The sequence below is a fragment of the Coregonus lavaretus genome (genome assembly GCF_964263955.1).
Source record: "Coregonus lavaretus genome assembly, chromosome: 4".
Lineage (NCBI taxonomy): Eukaryota > Metazoa > Chordata > Actinopteri > Salmoniformes > Salmonidae > Coregonus > Coregonus lavaretus.
In genome coordinates, this window is record NC_139991.1 from 56142786 (window position 1) to 56166029 (window position 23244).

Below are 23244 nucleotides of genomic sequence, written 5' to 3' on the forward strand. Positions count from 1 at the left end.
ATAACCTGATTTTCTGCATACAATACACTTGACTTCATGTAACTGAATATAACATTCAATTTAAAATTCGATTTGAATATCAAGTGAATTTAAAAGTATTTGTTTTCATAATTTATATCTAGCACTGACCATTATTTTCCTGTAGAAATGCTCAAGAGAAGAAGTCCAGTAAAAACATACATGATTGTGACCTAAGTCCCCTATGCAATCAAACTATATATAGCATGAGGTAAATACATAAAATGTCTAATTGTACATGAACATTTCTCATTTCTATGGTATCATGTGAGAGGGTAAGGGCACTCCTATGCTACAAATGCCTTACGCACTGTGAAAATGTTTTTCATGGATAGATATACATTGTTGCTTAGTACAAACTTAATTCAGACCATTGGCCAGGAAATACCATTACCCAGAACTGAGCACAAATAGGTTTGAGAATTACAATTGGAACCAACAACAAGAGCCAGGCTCAAAGCAGTGTTTATTTTTTCTCATAAATGTTGTTCATAGTTCGTCGGATACACGTCAATCAAACAGACTGGCTTCCTGTCCAATATGTCCTGCACTGAGGGCGAGTTTCAGCAGAAGTTCAGAGTTTGTGCTGGTAAGGAGGTGATGTTAGAGCTGGTTGAGACATGAAGCAGGTGGGTTTCTGTGGGCTTGATTGTAGGTCTCAGTGATGGGCTCCACAGGCCTGAAGGTGATGGTTCAACTGGGGATGGAGGTGGGGCGTCTTGGGACGTACGGCCTAGTGGTGGAGGTTGCTGTTTGGGGGAATGGAGACGTATCTCTGCTGGCCTGGAAGTCCTTTTTGTGCAGGTGGGAGAGGGGGCTCAGAAAGGGGTGGTGGAGGAGCTGGTGTCAGGGAGGGCGCTGGACTGTTGGTCCAGGGGCGAGCTGTCTGCCTGGCGCAGGGCGATGGTCACTGCGGAGTGCTTGCACTTGGGAGAGCTGCACTCACAGCTAAAGTGCTTCCCCTTGATGTCCCAGAAATGGTCACCGTAGTCAAACCTGAGAAAGGAGGGGTTGGGACATCAAGAGATATTAATCTTAAATCAAGCTCCCTAATCTTGATTTTAGGGGGAACAAAATACTTAACGGCCAAACATTTTGTTGTGTTACAAGGTGGGATTAAAATTGATTTAATTGTCATTTTTTGTCAACGATATACACAAAATACTCTTAATGACAAAATGGAAGAAACTTCACACAAAAATTCCTATCACAGCCATTAAACTCTAGCTGTTTTAAAGTCACCATTGGCCTCATGGTGAAATCGCTGAGCTCCTTCCTCTCCGGCAACTGAGTTAGGAAGGATGCCTGTATCTTTGTAGTGACTGGGTGTATTGATACACCATCCAAAGTGTAATGAATAACTAAACCATGCTCACAGGGATATTCACTGTCTGCTTTTCTTTTTTTCTACTCATCTACCAATAGGTGCCCTTCTTTGTGAGGCATTGGAAAACCTCCCTGGTCTTTGTAGTTTAATCTGTTTTTGAAATTCCCTGCTCGACCGAGGGACCTTACAGATAATTGTATGTGTGGGGTACAGAGTTAAACACTATTATTGCACAAAGAGTGAGTCCATGCAACTTAGTATGTGACTTTATTTTTATTTTTATTTTATTTAACCAGGTAAGACAGTTGAGAACAAGTTCTCATTTACAACTGCGACCTGGCCAAGATAAAGCAAAGCAGTGCGATAAAAACAACACAGAGTTACATATGGAATAACCAAAACGTACAGTCAAAAACACAATAGAAAATCTATATACAGTGTGTGCAAATGTAGTAAGTTATGGAGGTAAAGCAATAAATAGGCCATAGTGCAAAATAATTACAATTTATATTAACATGAGTTATAGATGTGCAGAAGATGATGTGCAAATAGAGATACTGGGGTGCAAATAAGCAAAATAAATAACAATATGGGGATGAGGTAGTTGGGTGGGCTAATTACAGATGGGCTGTGTACAGGTGCAGTGATCGGTAAGCTGCTCTGACAACTGATAGTTAAAGTTAATGAGGGAGATAAGAGTCTCCAACTTCAGAGATTTTTGCAGTTCGTTCCAGTCATTGGCAGCAGAGAACTGGAAGGAATGGCGGCCTTTGGGGATGACCAGTGAGATATACCTGCTGGAGCACATACTACGGGTGGATGTTGCTATGGTGACCAATGAGCTAAGATAAGGCAGGGATTTGCCTAGCTGTGATTTATATAGATGACCTGGAGCCAGTGGGTTTGGCGACGAATATGTAGTGAGGGCCAGCCAACGAGAGCGTACAGGTCACAATGGTGGGTAGTATATGGGGCTTTGGTGACAAAACAGATGGCAATGTGATAGACTACATCCAATTTGCTGAGTAGAGTGTTGGAGGCAATTTTGTAAATGACATCGCCGAAGTCAAGGATCGGTAGGATAGTCAGTTTTACGAGGGCATGTTTGGCAGCATTAGTGAAGGAGGCTTTGTTGCGAAATAGGAAGCCGATTCTAGATTTAACTTTGGATTGGAGATGCTTAATGTGAGTCTGGAAGGAGAGTTTACAGTCTAACCAGACACCTAGGTATTTGTAGTTGTCCACATATTCTAAGTCAGACCCGCCGAGAGTAGTGATTCTAGTCGGGAGGGCGGGTGCAAGCAGCGTTCGATTGAAGAGCATGCATTTAGTTTTACTAGCGTTTAAGAGCAGTTGGAGGCTACGGAAGGAGTGTTGTATGGCATTGAAGCCCGTTTGGAGATTTGTTAACGCAGTGTCCAATGAAGGGCCAGATGTATACAAAATGGTGTCGTCTGCGTAGAGGTGGATCTGAGAGTCACCAGCAGCAAGAGCGACATCATTGATATACACAGAGAATAGAGTCGGGCTGAGAATTGAACCCTGTGGCACCCCCATAGACTGCCAGAGGTCCAGACAACAGGCCCTCCGATTTGACACATTGAACTCTGAGAAGTAGTTGGTGAACCAGGCGAGGCAGTCATTTGAGAAACCAAGGCTATTTAGTCTGCCAATAAGAATGTGGTGATTGACAGAGTCGAAAGCATTGGTCAGGTCGATGAAGACGTTGTTGAGTTTAGGAGTAAAAATGTGCTTATTTTGGCTTGCCATTACAAAAGGGGTTGAATACTTATTGACTCAAGACATTTCAGCCTTTCATTTTGTATTAATTTGTTTAAAAAAATTGAAAAACATAATTCTACTTTGACATTATGGGGTATTGTGTGTAGGCCAGTGACACAAAATCTCTATTTAATCCATTTTAAATTCAGGCTGTAACACAACAAAAGGTGGAAAAAGTCAAGGGGTCTGAATACATTCGTAAAGTATTAAGACCCCTTCCCCACATTTTGTTACGTTACAGCCTTATTCTAAAATGGATTAAATAAATAAAAATCCTCAATCTACACACAATACCCCATAATGGACAAAGCGAAAACAGGTTTAGAAATTTGTGCAAATGTATAAAAAATAAAAAACAGAAATACCTTATTTACATAAGTATTCAGACCCTTTGCTATGAGACTCGAAATTGAGCTCAGGTGCATCCTGTTTCCATTGATCATCCTTGAGATGTTTCTACAACTTGATTGGAGTCTACCTGTGGTAAATTCAATTGATTGGACATGATTTGGAAAGGCACACACTTGTCTATATAAAGGTCCCACAGTTGACAGTGCATGTCAGAGCAGAAATCAAGCCATGAGGTCGAAGGAATTGTCTGAGGAATTGTCTCTGAGGAATTGTCTCCGAGACAGGATTGTGTCGAGGCACAGCTCTGCGGAAGGGTACTAAAACATTTCTGCAGCGTTTAAGGTTCCCAAGAACACATTCTTAAATGGAAGAAGTTTGGAACCACCAAGACTCTTCCTAGAACTGGCCGCCCGGCCAAACTGAACAATCGGGGGAGAAGGGCCTTGGTCAGGGAGGTGACCAAGAACCCGATGGTCACTGACAGAGCCCCAGAGTTCCTCTGTGGAGATGGGAGAACCCTCCAGAAGGACAACCATCTCTGCAACACTCCAGCAATCAGGCCTTTATGGTAGAGTGGCCAGACGGAAGCCACTTCTCAGTAAAAGGCACATAACAGCCCGCTTGGAGTTTGCCAAAAAGGCACCTAAAGGACTCTCAGACCATGAGAAACAAGATTCACTGGTCTGATGAAACCAAGATTGAACTCTTTGGCCTGTATGCCAAGCGTCACGTCTGGAGGAAACCTGGCACCATCCCTACGGTGAAGCATGGTGTTGGCAGCATCATGCTGTGGGGATGTTTTTCAGCGGCAGGGACTGGGAGACTAGTCAGGATCGAGGGAAAGATGAACGGAGCAAAGAACACAGAGATCCTGGATGAAAACCTGCTCCAGAGCGCTCAGGACCTCAGACTGGGGTGAAGGTTCACCTTCCAATAGGACAACGACCCTAAGCTTACAGCCAAGACAACACAGGAGTGGCTTTGGGACAAGTCTCTGAATGTCCTTGAGTGGCCCAACCAGAGCCCGGACTTGAACCCGACCGAACATCTCTGGAGAGACCTAAAAAAAGCTGTGCAGCGACACTCCCCATCAACCTGACAGAGTTGAGAGGATCCACAGAGAAGTCCCAAATACAGGTGTGCCAAGCTTGTAGCGTCATACCCAAGAAGACTCGAGGCTGTAATCGCTCCCAAAGGTGCTTCAACAAAGTACTGAGTAAAGGGTCTGAATACTTATGTAAACGCAATATTTCCGTTTTTTATTTGGAATAGATTTGCAAAAACGTTTTTGCTTTGTTATTATGGGGTATTGTGTGTAGATTATGAGCGAAAAAAACGATTTAATCAATTTTAGAATAAGGCTGTACCATAACAAAATGTGGAAAAAGTCAAGGGGTCTGAATACTTTCCGAATGCACTGTATACGACCCTTACCCTAGCTCTTCCCCAGCCTTGATGGTCTCGCAGGCGAAGAAGGCGATATGGGGGAAGCGCAGGTCCTGGTGTGCCGTGAACACCCGGCAGGAGAATAGGTTCGGCTCGCACATGTGGTTGATGAACCGGCTGATGTTGCCATAGAAACGGGCATCTATGCAGTACACGTCACCCACCTGCGACCAAAGAACACACATAAATGGATCATAATGAATAAAGAAGGATCTGCATAATCTGCAGTGGTAATTCTTTACGGGCAGAGATATCAAACAGAATAACAAAAAAAGACAATTATCAGAAGAATAGCAGAGTGTTTTAGAAACCCCACAAGGATAGGCCTCAAGAGACAGGAATAAAATGCATTTTTGATCACTGGGTAACAGATTGAAACCTGCAATTACAGTGGCCCAAGTTGAGATATCTAGTTACATTTAGGATTTGTCTTAAAGCTCCTGCAAAGCTTTGGGATATACAGTGGGGAGAACAAGTATTTGATACACTGCCGATTTTGCAGGTTTTCCTACTTACAAAGCATGTAGAGGTCTGTAATTTTTATCATAGGTACACTTCAACTGTGAGAGACGGAATCTAAAACAAAAATCCAGAAAATCACATTGTATGATTTAAGTAATTAATTTGCATTTTATTGCATGACGTAAGTATTTGATCACCTACCAACCAGTAAGAATTCCGGCACTCATAGACCTGTTAGTTTTTCTTTAAGAAGCCCTCCTGTTCTCCACTCATTACCTTTATTAACTGCACCTGTTTGAACTCCTTACCTGTATAAAAAGACACCTGTCCACACACTCAATCAAACAGACTCCAACCTCTCCACAATGGCCAAGACCAGGGAGCTGTGTAAGGACATCAGGGATAAAATTGTAGACCTGCACAAGGCTGGGATGGGCTACAGGACAATAGGCAAGCAAGCTTGGTGAGAAGGCAACAACTGTTGGCGCAATTATTAGAAAATGGAAGAAGTTCAAGATGACGGTCAATCACCCTTGGTCTGGGGCTCCATGCAAGATCTCAACTCGTGGGGCATCAATGATCATGAGGAAGGTCAGGGATCAGCCCAGAACTACACGGCAGGACCTGGTCAATGACCTGAAGAGAGCTGGGACCAGAGTCTCAAAGAAAACCATTAGTAACACACTACGCTGTCATGGATTAAAATCCTGCAGCGCACGCAAGGTCCCCCTGCTCAAGCCAGCGCATGTCCAGGCCCATCTGAAGTTTGCCAATGACCATCTGGATGATCCAGAGGAGGAATGGGAGAAGGTCATGTGGTCTGATGAGACAAAAATATAGCTTTTTGGTCTAAACTCCACTCGCCATGTTTGGAGGAAGAAGAAGGATGAGTACAACCCCAAGAACACCATCCCAACCGTGAAGCATTGAGGTGGAAAGATCATTCTTTGGGGATGCTTTTCTGCAAAAGGGACAGGACGACTGCACCGTATTGAGGGGAGGATGGATGGGGCCATGTTTCGCGAGATCTTGGCCAACAACCTCCTTCCCTCAGTAAGAGCATTGAAGATGGGTCGTACCTATGATAAAAATTACAGACCTCTACATGCTTTGTAAGTAGGAAAACCTGCAAAATCGGCAGTGTATCAAATACTTGTTCTCCCCACTGTAGGTTTCATAATGTGATGAGAATAGTAGCACAGATCCCTACCTTGCTGTCCAGGTTGAACAGGTAGGAGTCGTTTTCCCTGACATCTGCCTCTGCATCAGAGATGATCTCCCCCACGTACCTGTGGACAAGAAGTGGGGTCCGGACCCACCAACACCACAACTATCAATGCAGCACCACACACAGATGACATTGGATGGGAAATCATCTAAGAACTTGGTGAATGTGCGGCAAAATAAAGCTGCATTGTGAAAGGGGTACGTCTGGGACTCACTCGCACACAAAGGTCCCCTGAGGAATTTCCTGCAGTGTCCGGACACCCCAGCCCATCCGACTGGTCCGGAACAGCTGGAGCCGGACCCTGAGAAAAACAAACTCTTTCAGCATTGATGTTCTTACAATACACTCATCTCCCAAACATTATCCTCACATGCATTTGGGAAGTCAAATCCATGAAAACTTCCCCACGAATGATTGCTGTTTGACTGTCACTAAAATTCATTTTTCTGATATAGATGTTCTTATCAATAGGGTTGAGGAGTGTTTGCTTGGTTTCATAAATATGGTAGAATGTATAGACAGGAAATTTGGCCGTCAGTGTGGCCACGTGAGGCGGTCTTGGTACAGTACCTCAGTCCGTTCTGCACCACACGGTTCTTGCAGGTTCTCCAGCAGGAGCAGGCGTGGTTACACTCGAAGATAAGGGGCGGTTCCTCACGACAGAACTCGGGGAGCAGACGACCATCCTGAGAACGGTCATGGAACAGACATGACGATCATGCAAGATCATCACTTTGTCAACAATAGTGATACTGAAGTGTTCGGCCTTACCTTGTCATACCAACAGCGTAGGCTGAGCTGGCCACACATGCAGCTGCTTGAGGAGCAGTTGTCTTTACACACACAGTACTGTGGACCGCAGGGAGGGAAAGAGATGGTCATTTAATCTTTCATGTCATGCTATCCCAGGGGTGGGCAATAATTGTCTCGACGGCCACATTGGGATAAAAAAATTCAGCAGTATGCTGCACAGATTTTTCCAGACAGATTTGTTCATCAAAAGCAAGTTGCAGCCCAGAAAAAGGGCTGTTATTTGAAAAGTATAGGTTCATTATAATTTCTACATACTTTATCTTTTAGACTGTCAAGAATGGCCTGGAGTAATTTCTTTACCCAAACCTCCCACGGGACAGATTGAATGGGTATGTTGTCCACCCCTGTAAGTATGGTCAACCCAGTGACATTACCCACCTGTAAGTGTGTGATGTTCTTGTCTATGTTCATGGGGGAGGTGACACAGTTGTCTGGCACGTATTTATAGTTGTCCGGACAGGGCTCACTATCCACTGAGTTGACACATGGGACTGGAACTCTCTCATACCCCCGGGCTATGTCTCTGTAATGTGGAGGGAGATGGAGGCTCAGGTCCCAGTGGACACCCATTGTTAAGACTTTATCAGTGCATTATTATCAAAACAAATAGAATAGTTAGCCACAAGTGAGGAAGAGATAAAGGAGAGGAAAAAGGTAGAAAGGGTACCATGCATTGTCGGCGATAGAAAATCAGAAAGGTTAATGTCTAAGAGAGTAATGCGTGAGATTATTGTGTGTGTGTGTGTGTGTGTGAGAGAGAGAACAAGGGATTCTACCTGTTGAGGACCTTCTCCCCCTGGGTGCCGCTCCTGGCCTCCCTAATCCTCCTGTTAGTCTGAAGGGTGAGCCACACCCTGGAGCTGCGGCTGCAGCAGTCCGGTGGGGTCTCCCCCTCACGGTTCTTCAGGTTGACATCCGCCTCGCGAGACAGGAAGAGCCTGAAGGGCCACAGACCATAGCGTTTAACACATCACTTAACTGTACTAGATGGAACAGTTCTGATACAGTGCCTTGCAAAAGTATTCATCCCCCTTGGCGTTTTTCCTATTTTGTTGCATTTCAACCTGTAATTTAAATGGATTTTTATTTGGATTTCATGTAATGGACACACAAAAAATAGTCCAAATTGGTGAAGTGAAATGAAAAAAATAACTTGTTTCAAAAAATTCAAAAAAATAAATAACGGAAAAGTGGTGTGTGCATATGTATTAACCCCTTTGCTATGAAGCCCCTAAATAAGATCTGGTGCAACCAATTACCTTAAGAAGCCACATAATTAGTTAAATAAAGTCCACCTGTGTGCAATCTAAGTGTCACATGATCTGTCACATGATCTCAGTATATATACACCTGTTCTGAAAGGCCCCAGAGTCTGCAACACCACTAAGCAAGGGGCACCACCAAACAAGCGGCACTATGAAGACCAAGGAGCTCTCCAAACAGGTCAGGGACAAAGTTGTGGAGAAGTACAGATCAGGGTTGGGTTATAAAAAAATATCCGAAACTTTGAACATCCCACGGTGCATCATTAATCCATGATTAAAAAATGGAAAGAATATGGCACCACAACAAACCTGCCAAGAGAGGGCCGCCCACCAAAACCCACGGCCCAGGCAAGGAGGGCATTAATCAGAGGCAACAAAGAGACCAAAGATAACCTGCAAAGCTCCACAGTGGAGATTGGAGTATCTGTCCATAGGACAACTTTAAGCCACTCGTACACTCCACAGAGCTGGGCTTGAAGGAAGTGTGGCGAGAAAAAAGCCATTGCTTAAAGAAAAAAATAAGCAAACACGTTTGGTCTTCGCCAAAAGGCATGTGGGAGACTCCCCAAACATATGGAAGAAGGTACTCTGGTCAGATGAGACTAAAATTGATATTTTTAGCCATCAAGGAAAACGCTATGTCTGGCGCAAACCCAACACCTCTCATCACCCCGAGAACACCATCCCCACAGCAAAGCATGGTGGTGGCAGCATCATGCTGTGGGGATGTTTTTCCATCGGCAGGGACTGGGAAACTGGTCAGAATTAAAGGAATGATGGATGGCGCTAAATACAGGGAAATTCTTGAGGGAAATCTGTTTCAGTCTTCCAGAGATTTGAGACTGGGACAGAGGTTCACCTTCCAGCAGGACAATGACCCTAAGCATACTGCTAAAGCAACGCTTGAGTGGTTTAAGGGGAAACATTTAAATGTCTTGGAATGGCCTAGTCAAAGCCCAGACCTCAATCCAATTGAGAATCTGTGGTATGACTTAAAGATTGCTGTACACCAGCGGAACCCATCCAACTTGAAGGAGCTGGAGCAGTTTTGCCTTGAAGAATGGGCAAAAATCCCAGTGGCTAGATGTGCCAAGCTTATAAAGACATACCCCATCAGACTTGCAGCTATAATTGCTGCAAAAGGTGTCTCTACAGAGTATTGACTTTGGGGGGGGTGAATAGTTATGCACGCTCAAGTTCTGTTTTTTTTGTGTTATTTCTTGTTTGTTTCACAAGAAAATATATTTTGCATCTTCAAAGTGGTAGGCATGTTGTATAAATCAAATTATACAAACCCCCCAAAAATCCATTTAAATTCCAGGTTGTAAGGCAACAAAATAGAAAAAATGCCAAGGGGGGTGAATACTTTCGCAAGCCACTGTATGGCTACAGCCTCGGTTATAATAACAATTATATTACCTATTGCTGAATCACCAGAGCCATTTCCCCTCAACCTTTACTCACATGACGCATTCAAGCCTGTTCTCCCGCGCGGCGATGTGCAGAGGGGAGTCTCCGTGGATGTTGACAGCGTGGAGATCACACTTGGCCTCTAGGAGGAGCTCTGCGATCTCCACACTGCCAGAGAACGCCGCCCAGTGGAGACAGATGTTTTCCTCCTACAAAACAAAAACAAACAGCAGCAAATTCACAACAGTCAGACAAAAAGTCATAGAAACAACAATGTAATTGAAACAATTTGGCTTGGGGGAGGTCATGAGGACCTTTGGTTGCCCATGGTTACTGACCTTGTCCCTGATGTTGATGTCAGCCCCTTTATTGAGAAGCAGCTTCACCTGGTCTAGGTGCTTATACTCTGTTGCCCAGATCATGGCCGTCCAACCGCCATCGTCCTAGAGAGAGTAGCAACATCACATCTTTAAGAATGGGCCCCTACAGTACAGGATTGCTTTAAATGTCCTGGATATAACGATGAGCAATTTCACTAACCTTCTCCAAGAGTTTTGTATTATAAGAGGGTGAGGATATATTTATATTCAAGAGCTCAGAGACCAAACTTATGTGGCAGGGTTACCACCACAAGGTCAAAGACCTGCCATAATGGCTCAATACCTGCAGCAAGGTCAATCACTTCAAATAGAGACATCAAATACCGCACTGGGGTTCTAAACTCTGCAGTCCCACAGGCATATGGCATCAGTGGGCCTTAGATGGTGGCATACAAAAGACGAAAGATATCTCCTTTTGAAATGCTGAAGCATCCCTGCCACACGTCTTTGATATCAGATACATTTTTAGAGGCAAAGATAAACAACCGTTTTAGAGATGGCCAGAATAGAGGTCAAAGGCAACTTACTCGGCAGTGTATAGCTTTACACAAACAAATAGGTTCTCACACGGCAGGGGAGCTGTAATCCTAACTAATGCATGCTGGGAAAGAGCTGGTAATTCCGCAGCGGCTGCAATGTAAGAGAAAACCATTAGGAACTAATGTCGAGTGGATGGGGGCAGCACACCCAACGAGAGGAGAATCAGACCTCTAAGGAAAGGCCACTAGTGAGACCACGACACACAGGCCAGAGGAAAATAGAACTGGATCAACATGAAAGCACTCTTGGTTCTGATTGACTTCAGTAGTACAACCAACACATGCCATCCTAAGCAATAATCTTCTTGAGGGACTAAACTTATGCTCAATTAATTTGGTTTTCACTGGTTTATGACTGAAAAGGACAGAACTCACCTGGCAGTTGATGTCTATGAGTCCTGTGGAGAGGAGATGCTCCACAATGTTGTAATGGCCAATCTTAGCAGCTAGGTGGAGACACGTGAACCCCTCCACATCCTGGAGAACAGAGGGCAGTCAACACACATTGCTCCTGTCATAAGATCCAATAGCCAGTAGCCATAAGATCCATCCAATAGCCAACCAACATGGCTTGCATGGTATGAAAATACTGTTACATAGGCCTAAAATAAGAGTGGCACTTACATACAGCAGCATTAAATCCACTACGCCCATGGAACTATACATCAACAAAACATATTTGGAGGATGATGTGTAAGTGATATAGTGGTGGTAAGAGTGGGTTGGTTGACCCACCTTGTGGCTGGCGATGGCTCCTGCACTCAGTAGGTAGCGGACAGTCTCCAGGTGGTTGTTTTCACAGGCCTCCATCAGGGGCGTGCGCTGGTCCTCATCATAGATGTCCAGATTAGCACCGGACTGGTAGGTAGGGAGGGACATCAAAACTGGATCAATCTACTCATCAATACTATGGACATGTCCATATTCAATGTCAAAATATGAAAATATTGTCTGATCAAAATGAACACGAGTCCATTATAAGATGGCAATACATGTACAACATGATAAGCTGGTGAGTCACAAGACAGATACCAGTGAACCCATGCTAAAAATGTATATTCTGCATGTCCATGTAATGCATTGTCTACCCCATCACTCATCCACTCCCAGGGGGAACCATAGCCAACCCTCACCTGAACCAGCAGGTGACAGATCTCCTGGTGGCCTGCCTCAGCTGCTACATGGAGGGGGGTGCGTCTGCTCTGGCTCTCCATCTTAAAGTTAGGGTCGATCCCATCCACTAGTGGACAGAGATGCAGACAGAGACATTTAAAAAAATCACAAACACCCGACCATAGAACCAGTTATAAAGAGTGAATGGCCGGATAATGACTTTTGTTAATTGATTAATATAAACATCCTGGCCCATTAAGTCTTTAGTGAAGGAATCTCCCTCACCCAGCATGAGAAGGACCTTCTGTAGCTCGCCCTGTTTGGCAGAGATGAACAGCTGCTTGGGGTGAAACCGCAGCTTCTTGGGTCTGATGCACGACACAAACAGGACACATGGAGAAAGTCAATCAAAGGAATACACCTTCACAATAACAGGAAAATCTTGATAGAAAACGGAGAAATAATTTAATGTGCATAAACATGAGCAAAGCACACAAGAACATCAAAGGAATGTACTGTACAATGCACTTTTCACAATACTAACACAATCTGAAACTATTTAGCCTAACGAGTGCATAGTAGAGCAGCACTCTCCTCTCAACCCTGAGTCTTGGTAGTGTGTCTTACTTCTCTGTGTCCAGTGCCAGCAGGATGCTCTCCAAGGTCTCTTTAGGGGTGGCGCCCACTCCTATGCCCATCCCAATCCCCACCGCAGGAGGCAGTACTCCTGTTCTGGAGCCCCCAGGGAAGGAGGAGGTGTCCAGTGTGTGCCCAGGGGGGATGGAGAGAGAGCTGTCTGCTCGGCTACTTAGATCACCTCCCACAGAGAAACGGGATAGACTGAAACACACACAGAATGCCTGACTACTACAACAGAAAAGTGATATGGTTCAAAATACAAGTGTCCTATTCCCAGACTGAAAGGGAGACATAATAGGAAACTACAGGTAACTGCCAAAATAAAGGAAACACCAACATAAAGTGTCTTAATAGGGTGTTGGGCCACCATGAGCCAGAACAGCTTCAATGCACCTTGGCATAGATTCTACAAGTGTCTGGAAATCTATTGGAGGGATGCGACACCATTCTTCAACGAGAAATTACATATTTTCGTGTTTTGTTAAAGGAGGTGGAAAACGCTGTCTCAGGTGCCGCTCCAGAATCTCCCATAAGTGTTCATTTGGCTTGAGATCTGGTGATGGAGACAGCCATGGGATATGGTTTACATCGTTTTCATGCTCATCAAACCATTCAGTGACCACTCGTGCCCTGTGGATGGGGGCATAGCCATGGTAGCCAAAATAATGTCCTGCCCAGCATTGTTATACATGACCCTAAGCATGATGGGATGTTAATTGCTGAATTAACTCAGGAACCACACCTGTGTGAAAGCACCTGCTTTCAATACAATGTATCCCTCATTCACTCAAGTGTTTCCTTTATTTTGGCAGTTACCTGTATGTATTGATGAAAATGGATTGGACTGCAATGGAAGCCCCCCCCCCCCCCCAACTCATTGCCCCCAACAGTGCTGTGAACCTACCCCCCAGTGGTGGTGTCTGCCCTGCCCTCTGCAGCCCCGGGTGTGGCAGGGCCGTGTGCACCATGTGTGGCAGGCATGGTGGAGGTGGTGTCGGCCTTGGCGATGGTGACCTCCTTGGCCTTGCTGGCCTCTTCTCCACAGTGTGGACAGAAGGTTTGGCCCTTCAGCACCGAGGCACAGGACCGGTGGAAACGGTGGGAGATGTTGACGTCCAGTTGGCACTCCATGAAGGTCCCCTACAACCCAAACACAGCCAGGTCAGTGTGACTACCGTTGGAAAATCCCAGTATAATTGTTATGTTTTGGACCGTTATCACAAAATTAAGCCCATCGGTAGTTCAGTGTTTTACGTTGGGCCAGGGGGTTTTCCTAAGCACGACATAACCAGGAAAAAATATTGGTGCCCTAACAAAAACCATCATTATAACTAGGACCCAGAGCTTTTACTGGCTAACTATAAGGCACTTCCTACTAATTCAGAATTAGATGCAGTGTTTGCCCATTCCCACTGCAGGGAGGTGCCAGTACTTACAGCCCTGCAGAAGAAGCCACAGCCGGGGCAGCACTGGTGCTTGACCATGCCGGCCCGGTGGTCCTCACACAGCACCAGCAGCTGCACCGAGTTCGAAGGACGCATCATCTCATGCTTTAGAACCGCACTCTGACATCGGCTCAGCTGTAGGGAGAAGGAAAGAGGTTTGAGTGAGAAACAAAGGCTGCATCCCAATTTTCCAGCATTTTCCCCAAAGTGTGTAGAAAAGAGTGGAGAATCGGGAAGCAGCCAAAGACATAGGGAGAGAAGGTGATAAGTGAACATACGGAATGGAATAAGTGCAAAAATAGGATGAGGCATAGCATCAGGCTCACCTGTCGGTCGACGCTCTCCGTGGCCATGCACTTCCTGTCGGCCAGCGTGAGGATCTCCCGGCTCTTGGGCGTCTCCATGCGACAGCTGCAGAGGGGTAGCTCCTGCACCATGTCTGCCTCCACATCCTCAGAAACTCCTGCCCAGCGAAACATCCACTCAGCTCAGAACATCGAAACAGATGTCAATGTGACCCTTCCTAGACACAGGTTTACTGCTCTTTCCAAGAGTTTATAGAGTTTAATTTGTAAAGACACAAATAGACCGCAGAGCTACAATAGTGGTACAGTTCTTGACTCTTTACATATTTTATATTTCTATAACATACATCACCAGCAGGGGGCGCTCAGTGCTGCTCTGATGAGTCATCTTTTTTATTTTATTTTTTCTTTATTTAACTAGGCAAGTCAGTTAAGAACAAATTCTTATTTACAATGACGGCCTACACCGGCCAAACCCAGACGACGCTGGGCCAATTGTGCGCTGCCCTATGGGACTCCCAATCACGGCCAGTTGTGATACATCCTGGTATCGAACCAGGGGGTCTGTAGTGATGCCTCAAGCACTGAGATGCAGTGTCTTCGACCGCTGCGCCACTCGGGAGCCAGTGGTCCAGTGAGGGAGGACAGAGGCCTTGTCCCTTAACATTAAAAGGTAGTCCATGAATGGAAACTATCTTACCAACAGGCAGCTCAGTTCTCAACTACACCACTACCTACTCCCCTTCCACCCCCATCACCTACTCCTATAAGGCCTCACTCACCTGTGTGCTGTGAGGAGAGCATCATTTCCTTGGCTTTAAGGTTGAGCGAGGGGAGGGGAACCTCTGTGTAGTCCTTACTGAGGCCTGCCTGGCCCTGGGGCCCTGTGCCTGAAAGAGGAGGGAGAGTTAGCTAGCACAGGGAGATGAAAGTCAGGGGTAATATTATGTCCCTATTATGGTCCTCATAAGGCAGAAAGATGGGTTGCTGTACCAGGGAGTCCCTCAGTCTCGGGCTTCCTTTTCCGTTTCCTGGACGGCCGGAGCCAGAAGTAGTCTCCTTTTGCTTTCTTTTTCAACCTCTTCTTCTTCACGCTGGATTCCGAGCCCTGTGTGAACGCAGATCAATTGAGATATGTAAAGTTCTATTCTCTCCCATGAACATCAATGTACTCCTCACTGATGGTGGAACAGATTGACAGAGAAAATTATAGTGCTTTGATAATGTTTGGGTTCAGAAAAACACTCCATGCCATTGGATGATGGTCTAATCAGCAGACTCAAAGAAGAGAAAATTGTTGTCTATGATTGTGTGCTCTTACCAAGTCTGACTCGTTCCCCTCTTCTTCCCCTTCCTCCTCAGCTGATTCCTCAGAGTCTGGCTCCTCTCCCAGCTCGCCCTGAACAGACAAGTACCACAACATGTCAAAGAGGTTTGGCCATTTGGAAAGGGGGGGATTTAATGGTCTACACCAGTGATTCTATACCAGTGATACCTATGAATGTAATAGGAGCATCATTTTATCAAGGTTATCAGCTGGGGTCCAGACAAAGCAAACTAAGACAATGAAGTCAATGGGCTCCAACCTGAATGGCAGGGCCTGATGTTCGACTCTTCTCCAGGGCTGTGGTGACACTTTCCTCTCCACCCTGCTCCTCCTCTTCCTCCCACTCCTCTCCATCCTCCCACTCTTCCTCCTCTGACTCGTTCTCCACCCTTTCCCCATTCACGCGTGCTACCTCTTTAGACTATGAGCAGAGTAATATTACAACATGACACTGTTACAGCTAAATCTCCTATTTACAATAAATGTATTCCTGATTTCCATTTATTCTAAAACAGTTAAGATAGTCTATGGAGGAGAGGTGAGACCTGTGCGCTTTGAGTTGATTGAAGTTGACTAAACATCTCCAGCACAGTCCCCTGCCTCAGCACTTTTGTTTTCTTCCTGGGGACCAGACTGTATGTTCCCATCTTCCTTTTCTTCTTCCTCGATGCTGGAAGAGAGCGTTCAATTGAGCTCAAGGATCCAAGAACCTCTTACACTACATACACAGAAGCTCTCATTCATACTCCTCTGGCTTTTGCAGCCTTGAAACAAGTAAACAGGCTTCAGTAAGCAAAGTCCTGCCATTATATAACTGCATTTCCATTGTTGTGTGTGGACTGTGATGATTATTTGCCTTATACCCCTGTCCCTCCCCCTTCCAGGGCCAAGTGCGGTCTGTCTGACCTGTCTGGGACTTGGCCATGGCTGCAGCTGGCACGTCGCTTTGGCTCGGAGGTAACTGGTTCTGGGAGGGGGACGTCTGCTGGGACTTCTCCTCCTCCTCTGGTCCATTCTGACTCTCCTTGTCTGCACTGTTTGGTTCTTTTAATTCCCTGTTTAGAAGCTATGGGGATAAAGAAGACAGCAGTGAATCAAGTGGTGGCTATGCTTGATATTTTTGTAGAGCTTCACTCACCAGTTGCAGAACCAATAAAACAACATGCAATCACTGCCCAATGTGGACTATGTCTCACTCAAAGACCCAAAAAATTAATTGACTACCTCTTTACTAGGCTAATACTAGTTACCTTTAGTGTCTGGTTGGATGCTGGCATGGACATGGTCTTGCGTGCTCGGTGTATGGCGATGGACCACGGAGAGGGGGCTGGGGAGTTGCTAGGGGACGTGCCGTTTTTAGTCTCTGTGTCTGAGGTCCCCTGTCCCGACGGGGACCCGGCACGCTGGGTGTCAGTCCTTATTGCGCCCAGACTGTGGCCGCACCCGGCTGCCGAAGACGGGAACGTTTTGGTGGCGTGTCCAATCATGGTGGTGCCTGAGGGCAACCAGCTAGTCCTGTGTGGGGCAGCCGCCGAGCCCGTCCCCGTTGAAGACCCCCCCTCCTGCTGCTGCTTACTGAGAACGTATCCATTACTCCCGGTGGTGGAGCCGTGAGGCAGGTCCGTCTCCATCATCCCATTCTCTGTAGCTGCCTGTGACCCATTGGCCGGGGAGACCAGGGGGGTGGGGTTCTTGTGTCCGTTCCCCACCTCTGCACTCTCATATGTCCCATTTAGCTCCGCCTCTGCTCCCAGTCTGGCAGCTACCTTCTCGTCTCTCGATGCATCTATAATAGTGGATTTCAGTCACTCATAGTATGGCCTTATGTTAGTTCAAGAGAGGAAATACAGGAAACTGCCAAAATATTGAAAAAAATTGAGTGAATGAGGGATACAATGTGTATTGAAAGCAGGTGCTTAGGTGTGGTTCCTGAGTTAATTCAGCAATTAACATCCCATCATGCTTAGGGTCATGTATAACAATGCTGGGCAGGACATTATTTTGGCTACCATGGCTATGCCCCTATAGGTTGATAATGCCCCCATCCACAGGGCATGAGTGGTCACTGATTGGTTTGATCAGGATGTAAACATTTTACATTTTAGTCATTTAGCAGACGCTCTTATCCAGAGTGACTTACAGTTAGTGAGTGCATACCTTTTTCATAAATTTTTCAAACCATATGCCATGGCCGTCTGTCACCAGATCTCAACCCAATTGAACACTTATGGGAGATTCTGGAGCGGCGCCTGAGACAGTGTTTTCCACCACCATCAACAAAACACCAAATGATGGAATTCCTTGTGGAAGAATGGTGTCGCATCCCTCCAATAGAGCTCTAGACACGTGTAGAATCTATGCCAAGGTGCATTGAAGCTGTTCTGGCTCATGGTGGCCCAACACCCTATTAAGACACTTTATGTTGGTGTTTCCTTTATTTTGGCAGTTACCTGTATGTCCAAATGAAGACTATGTCAAGGATTACATCTTGCCATGTTTAGCTGTGATGACTTTAAAGATGAACTCACCTCCCTCCTCTGCTCGGTCCCCAGGTGACTCCATCCCATCCTCCATGGACTCCACTTTACCCACTCTGCCTTTGGCCAGACCTGTGGGCTGACAGCACACATACACACTTAACTCCATACACAGAGTCAAGAACACAGCTATGGTCAGAGAACGTCATATACAACAGCATGCTGGAACATAAGCAGCCCTGCTACGCACTAACAGAGGCCTACTCTGTTTCCATATAGAGGTTACAGACTAACATATTGCACTCATTAACCGGACCTAAGTAGCCTACGTCTTTTACAATTTCACCAGATTTTTAAACATTTCAAAGAATCCGATAGGTTGATGTATTATGGGAAACGTATGATCCCCATGGCTGAAATAGCTTACAGCAATAGGAATTGAATCAAACAGTGTCTCCTCCTCCAGAGAGCTGCATTCTGAAAAGCTTTGCCTCCAACGCCTCAAACCTCCAGAGGCATCTCATGCTCAAACAACTGTTATCGGACACTTAAGACACAATGTGATTGGGAAGGTCAGGACCACACATCAACTATGATGGTTATGGTAAAGACCTATTCAGGGAAAAATAAACAATCCAGCTTCTGTTCTTGTTTGCCTTGCCCCATTCTGTCTCGTCTTCACTGATGTACCTGGCCCATCTCTTTCAATACAAGGTAATGCGTTCTTCCTTCAGCAGCACCAGACAAAACAAACAAAGACAACAAAATAAAGACACTAGACACCATGAACCAGACAGGCCCGGGGGAACACTGAAGAACAGATTAATCAGAGAACAAAGAAAAAAGGAAATGCAACTATATCAGTGGAACCACCTTTTCAAACCGACAGGTTTTCCAACTTGTATTTCTGCTACAAAACGTCTAGCTCAGAAGAGCCAAAGGGTTCAGCAATGGAAGGAAATTCACCATCTCCCCCTCCCCCGTGACAACCTAGGCCCCAGACCTGTCGCAAAAGCTCTGCCTTCTGATTGGAAGCCCCATCAGACACCTGCCTCTAAAAGGCGCTGCATGGTCAATCCGACATCTTCATTGGCCGTTGAGATTTTACAGTGATCTGGCCTTTGCAGAAGTCAGGGCATTCATACTTCTTGCGCTTCGCGGAGCAGCACAGAACTGTTGTGAAGGAAGTTGTCAAGGAAGTGAGTTTGTGTTTATACAGGACCTCCCGCCCCCAACTACCGTCAACCAATCATGTCAATGCGGAGCTATTCAGAGCCCTCCACATTGTTACAGAATTTGAGAGGCACACAGCGATACGGTAAAATCTCATTTTGGCCTCTGCATGCCTCCGGAGGCTCCACAATTGCGTCACACCATCCATACGGCGCTTCCGACCACATTTTCTGATCAACCATAAATTGGCTTTAAAACCACCACAAAATGTCTGCTCTTAAGGCGCCCTTCTCTCAGTCTCCACCAGGGGAGCCACTACACAGAGTCTTCTCATATTGGCTCAAGGTTGTGCTTTGGTTTTGGAGGATATAGCCTAGCATTAGCCTTCTTCACCAGCTGTCCACGGCCACCTCCCCCCAGTCACCTCAGCCACAGAACGGCCCCCACCTCCAGCTATTATCAGAAGCTGAAGAGGACTGGATTTATTGAATCTGCTACAGAGGCCTCTCGTTTCAATGTGTCTTTCAGGATTAGCCTGGCCAATGCCTGTCAGAATAAAGACACCTCAGCCTAGCTGCTAGATTTGAGGGAAGAGGAGAGCCTGATTGACAAACTCAGAGGTTTTTGCCATGACACCCTGCTCTCGTGGCCTGGGTGCATCTCTAGAATCTACAGGGAGCAGCACCGACAGAGAGCATGGAGCTAAGGCTGATAATTCACCTTAGAAAACAACAAGCAATATAAACTTTAAAAGTAACCCAACCAATAGGCTAATTTCTTAAGTCTAAGCAAAAGGATGTGTGAATTGTATATGACCACTGACACTCCAGTGGACAAAGACACAGGTGTCCTTTGTCAGGCATTTGACAATGTCGTGATCGGTCTGTAGAGCAACACTCATAACTCAGTGGTTCTACAGACAAATCTATTCGTATTCTGAGCACTCTCTGACTTGTATCCTATGGGTTATTAGAGAAAGGCCTTGAAGAAATGAAGAGATGCTTTGACTTAGATGTTTTATGAAAAATCACAACCACATAAAAGGCTAAGTCTTCCAACATCAATCAAACAGATGTACATTTTGCTTTTTCAACAGTTACAGGGTAAATTGGGCTTACTCATCTGAGAGACTAGCAGCACCCAAAAGCAAGCTGATAACTGTCAGGCTGAGGCACCCAAAGAAGAAGGATCTCTGAGGTATTCAAGGGGTTCCAGAGTTACAGATCCAAGGTCTGTGGTCGACACACACACACACACATATACATATATATATATGGGAGGAGGGAAACCCTTTTGTATTCCTTCATGGTATCAAGAAACCTTCTCTAACCGTGCTTCTCCATGTCCTCAGTCCTCCCCCTAGTGGGTGAAAAGGGAACTTGCTCATTGGAGAGAGAAGGGAGGGGGAGGGGAGAGCCGTCTGTAGATCTCCGCCATTTCGTAACCAGATTGTTTACTGACACAACGTGGCCAACGCTGCATTTTTCCACTAGATGGGGGACATGGGGCCAGGATTTGCGTGGGTGGGGGGATGGGAGCTCAAAGGCAGATCCACCTATGGGTTCTAATAAAGAATTAGCGCACATGAGAAAAGAGATCAGAATCATTACAAATGTAGGCTACATAATAAAAGCCTGTAAAAAAATATATAACTATACTCAAACAAATTCTGAGATACTGTAAAAAAAGACAGACTTATAAAATGTTAATATCAGTCAGACACTGTCATCTAAAAATTACTGCGCATCTATCTGCCAAGTATTTCTTCCAAAACATAAATCTAACTGCAGTGAGGTCAGTGTGGCCTATAGGCCTTGCTAAATGACCTATCTTGGGTTGTTTCTGAATCCAGACTCCTGAATTAGGCAAGTCTAGCTATTGAAAGGTTGTGTACGATTAGAAAACATCTACTAATACAGTCCTGCATAGTACACAACAATTAAGCCTTCTCCTATTGCAGGTGTTAGACTGTCCATGAGAGCAACACCCTAAAGGAAATAATGTCACTAAGAAAAGCAGCTATTGAGCAATGACACTCAACAAGAGAGATGATCGCCTTTTCTTTCCCCGAAGATGGATTATCTGTGTCATTCAATTCACAACAAGTCGGCAGCATGAACAAACAGTGAGGAGTTTGTATTTACAACAACGTGAAAAATAAACTATTGTTACAAAGCCATTATGAGTGTAAAATGCAGGCACCATCACACTGGATACTGAAGATGGTGGGGGACAGCACTGAGGCTATGGTATTAGAAAGACCTGGGTCCTGAGGCTGACTATCACACAGAATTATCCTGCAGTCATTCCTCTTCCTTCTGTTTCTATCCAGTGTCTTTGACCATATGGGACATTTTCCCTGTGGTGCCTCCTTGGCCCTTTCCTGAAAGAGAGGGTAAGGCTGCAGAGGGAGAAAGAGAGAAGATTGAAAAGAGGATGGGTCTGAGTCCTGGAGTGCCTGCCTGGCAGGAAGGAGAACCATTCGAGATTACCAGGAAGTCCGATCTCTGCCCTGCACGCAGTCATCTCCAGCCTACTGTAGCATGCTCCTTTCCCTTGTGTCAATGATCCAAGCACAGCTAATGAGTCGCTTTCGCACAAGACGCAATCAATCCATGGAGATTTCCCAAACAGCAGGACCAGTGAAACACCCCGGTGAGACTAAGAGATTTTTCTAACCCCTGACCCAGGTGAACACAGTGCATTACTAACCACTTCACCACAGGGTAGTAGAGGTTTGCTTCCATATGAAATGCTGCAATCAATGGTCATAAGGCTGAAAAGTCCTTGATTACTGATCAAGCTCTCTGTTCAAGCCCTCTGTCATGGACTCTGAAGACTGGCTGCACCTTCCAGGGGCCAGAGAACTGCCTCCTCTGAGCAAAGACCAGACCAAGCAACCGATGACAGATAAGCAACCTAAAATGTCAATGGCAGATACAAAAAAGCCACAAAAACATGGAAATACAGAGCAAGTTCAATGTGTCTCGACAGAGGAAGATTAAAAAGCAACCAAGGGGAAAGTGTAGGCTAACGTCTCCTTCCCTGTGATAAATATGCGCTTGCAGCAAGCATCATACCTGCTTTCTCCTGATGGCCTCCATTGAGGAGAGTGGTTGAGAGGGACAGAGAGAGCGAGCGCGTGCAAGAGAGAGAGCGGGAGTCTCGAACGGATTGTTCCTCTTTTCCTTCTCCTCCCCACATGCACACAATCTCGTTGGTCATGTGACCCAGCAGCTCCCTCTGTTGGTCTCTCTCTTCAGAGGGCTTCCACAGAGCATGCTCAGTCAGTTCAAATTTCAGTGGCTCTTTTTTTTTTTCTGTCTCTCTCGCTCGCAACCGGTTTGCTAATGAATGCGCGCAGCCATTTCAGGAACAGCAACAAAAAAAAATAGGAAAGGTAGCTACGCAAGGGGCCAAAGAGGAGAGCTGTGTGTGAGTCAGAACCCTAAAGACAACATATGCTCTCCTTCACAAGGACAAAGAGCCCCCAATGTAACCAACGTGAGCGACTTTCAACCATCTTACTTCTGTCAAGAGGCATGTCGTCTCCACAGAGCCTCAGGGCAGGAAAAGGAGAAGAGAATACACAATGCTATCAGGCCTAGCCAACTCAACAGATACTGTAACGCACCTGTGATATAGCCTAATGGATGCCCACTTCACTGTATAGGCTAGGAGAGGACATAGAAGGCATCTAGCTCTCACTGTTCTGTGACATGAAGCAGACAGATCTCATGTGAA

The 23244-nt window shown here is 45.7% G+C and overlaps 1 protein-coding gene across 1 annotated transcript; it reads right to left on the minus strand.

The window, feature by feature from the left end:
- Positions 1 to 466: 466 nt before the first annotated feature.
- On the minus strand, positions 467 to 22657 carry LOC311127970 (histone-lysine N-methyltransferase EHMT1-like). The gene is made up of 27 exons (XM_084159886.1): positions 22581 to 22657; positions 18379 to 18466; positions 17101 to 17636; positions 16757 to 16916; positions 16396 to 16520; positions 16110 to 16271; positions 15845 to 15922; positions 15517 to 15631; positions 15306 to 15413; positions 14545 to 14681; positions 14210 to 14353; positions 13678 to 13913; positions 12762 to 12974; positions 12420 to 12502; positions 12155 to 12261; positions 11757 to 11879; positions 11397 to 11498; positions 10441 to 10545; positions 10157 to 10311; positions 8204 to 8365; positions 7806 to 7950; positions 7386 to 7463; positions 7185 to 7300; positions 6829 to 6915; positions 6597 to 6675; positions 4913 to 5088; positions 467 to 1014 (listed from the first exon to the last, which is right to left on the minus strand). Exons 1-27 carry the CDS (start codon positions 22602 to 22604, stop codon positions 837 to 839), a joined length of 3822 nt encoding a protein of 1273 aa, XP_084016012.1. The 5' UTR covers positions 22605 to 22657; the 3' UTR covers positions 467 to 836.
- Positions 22658 to 23244: the final 587 nt, after the last annotated feature.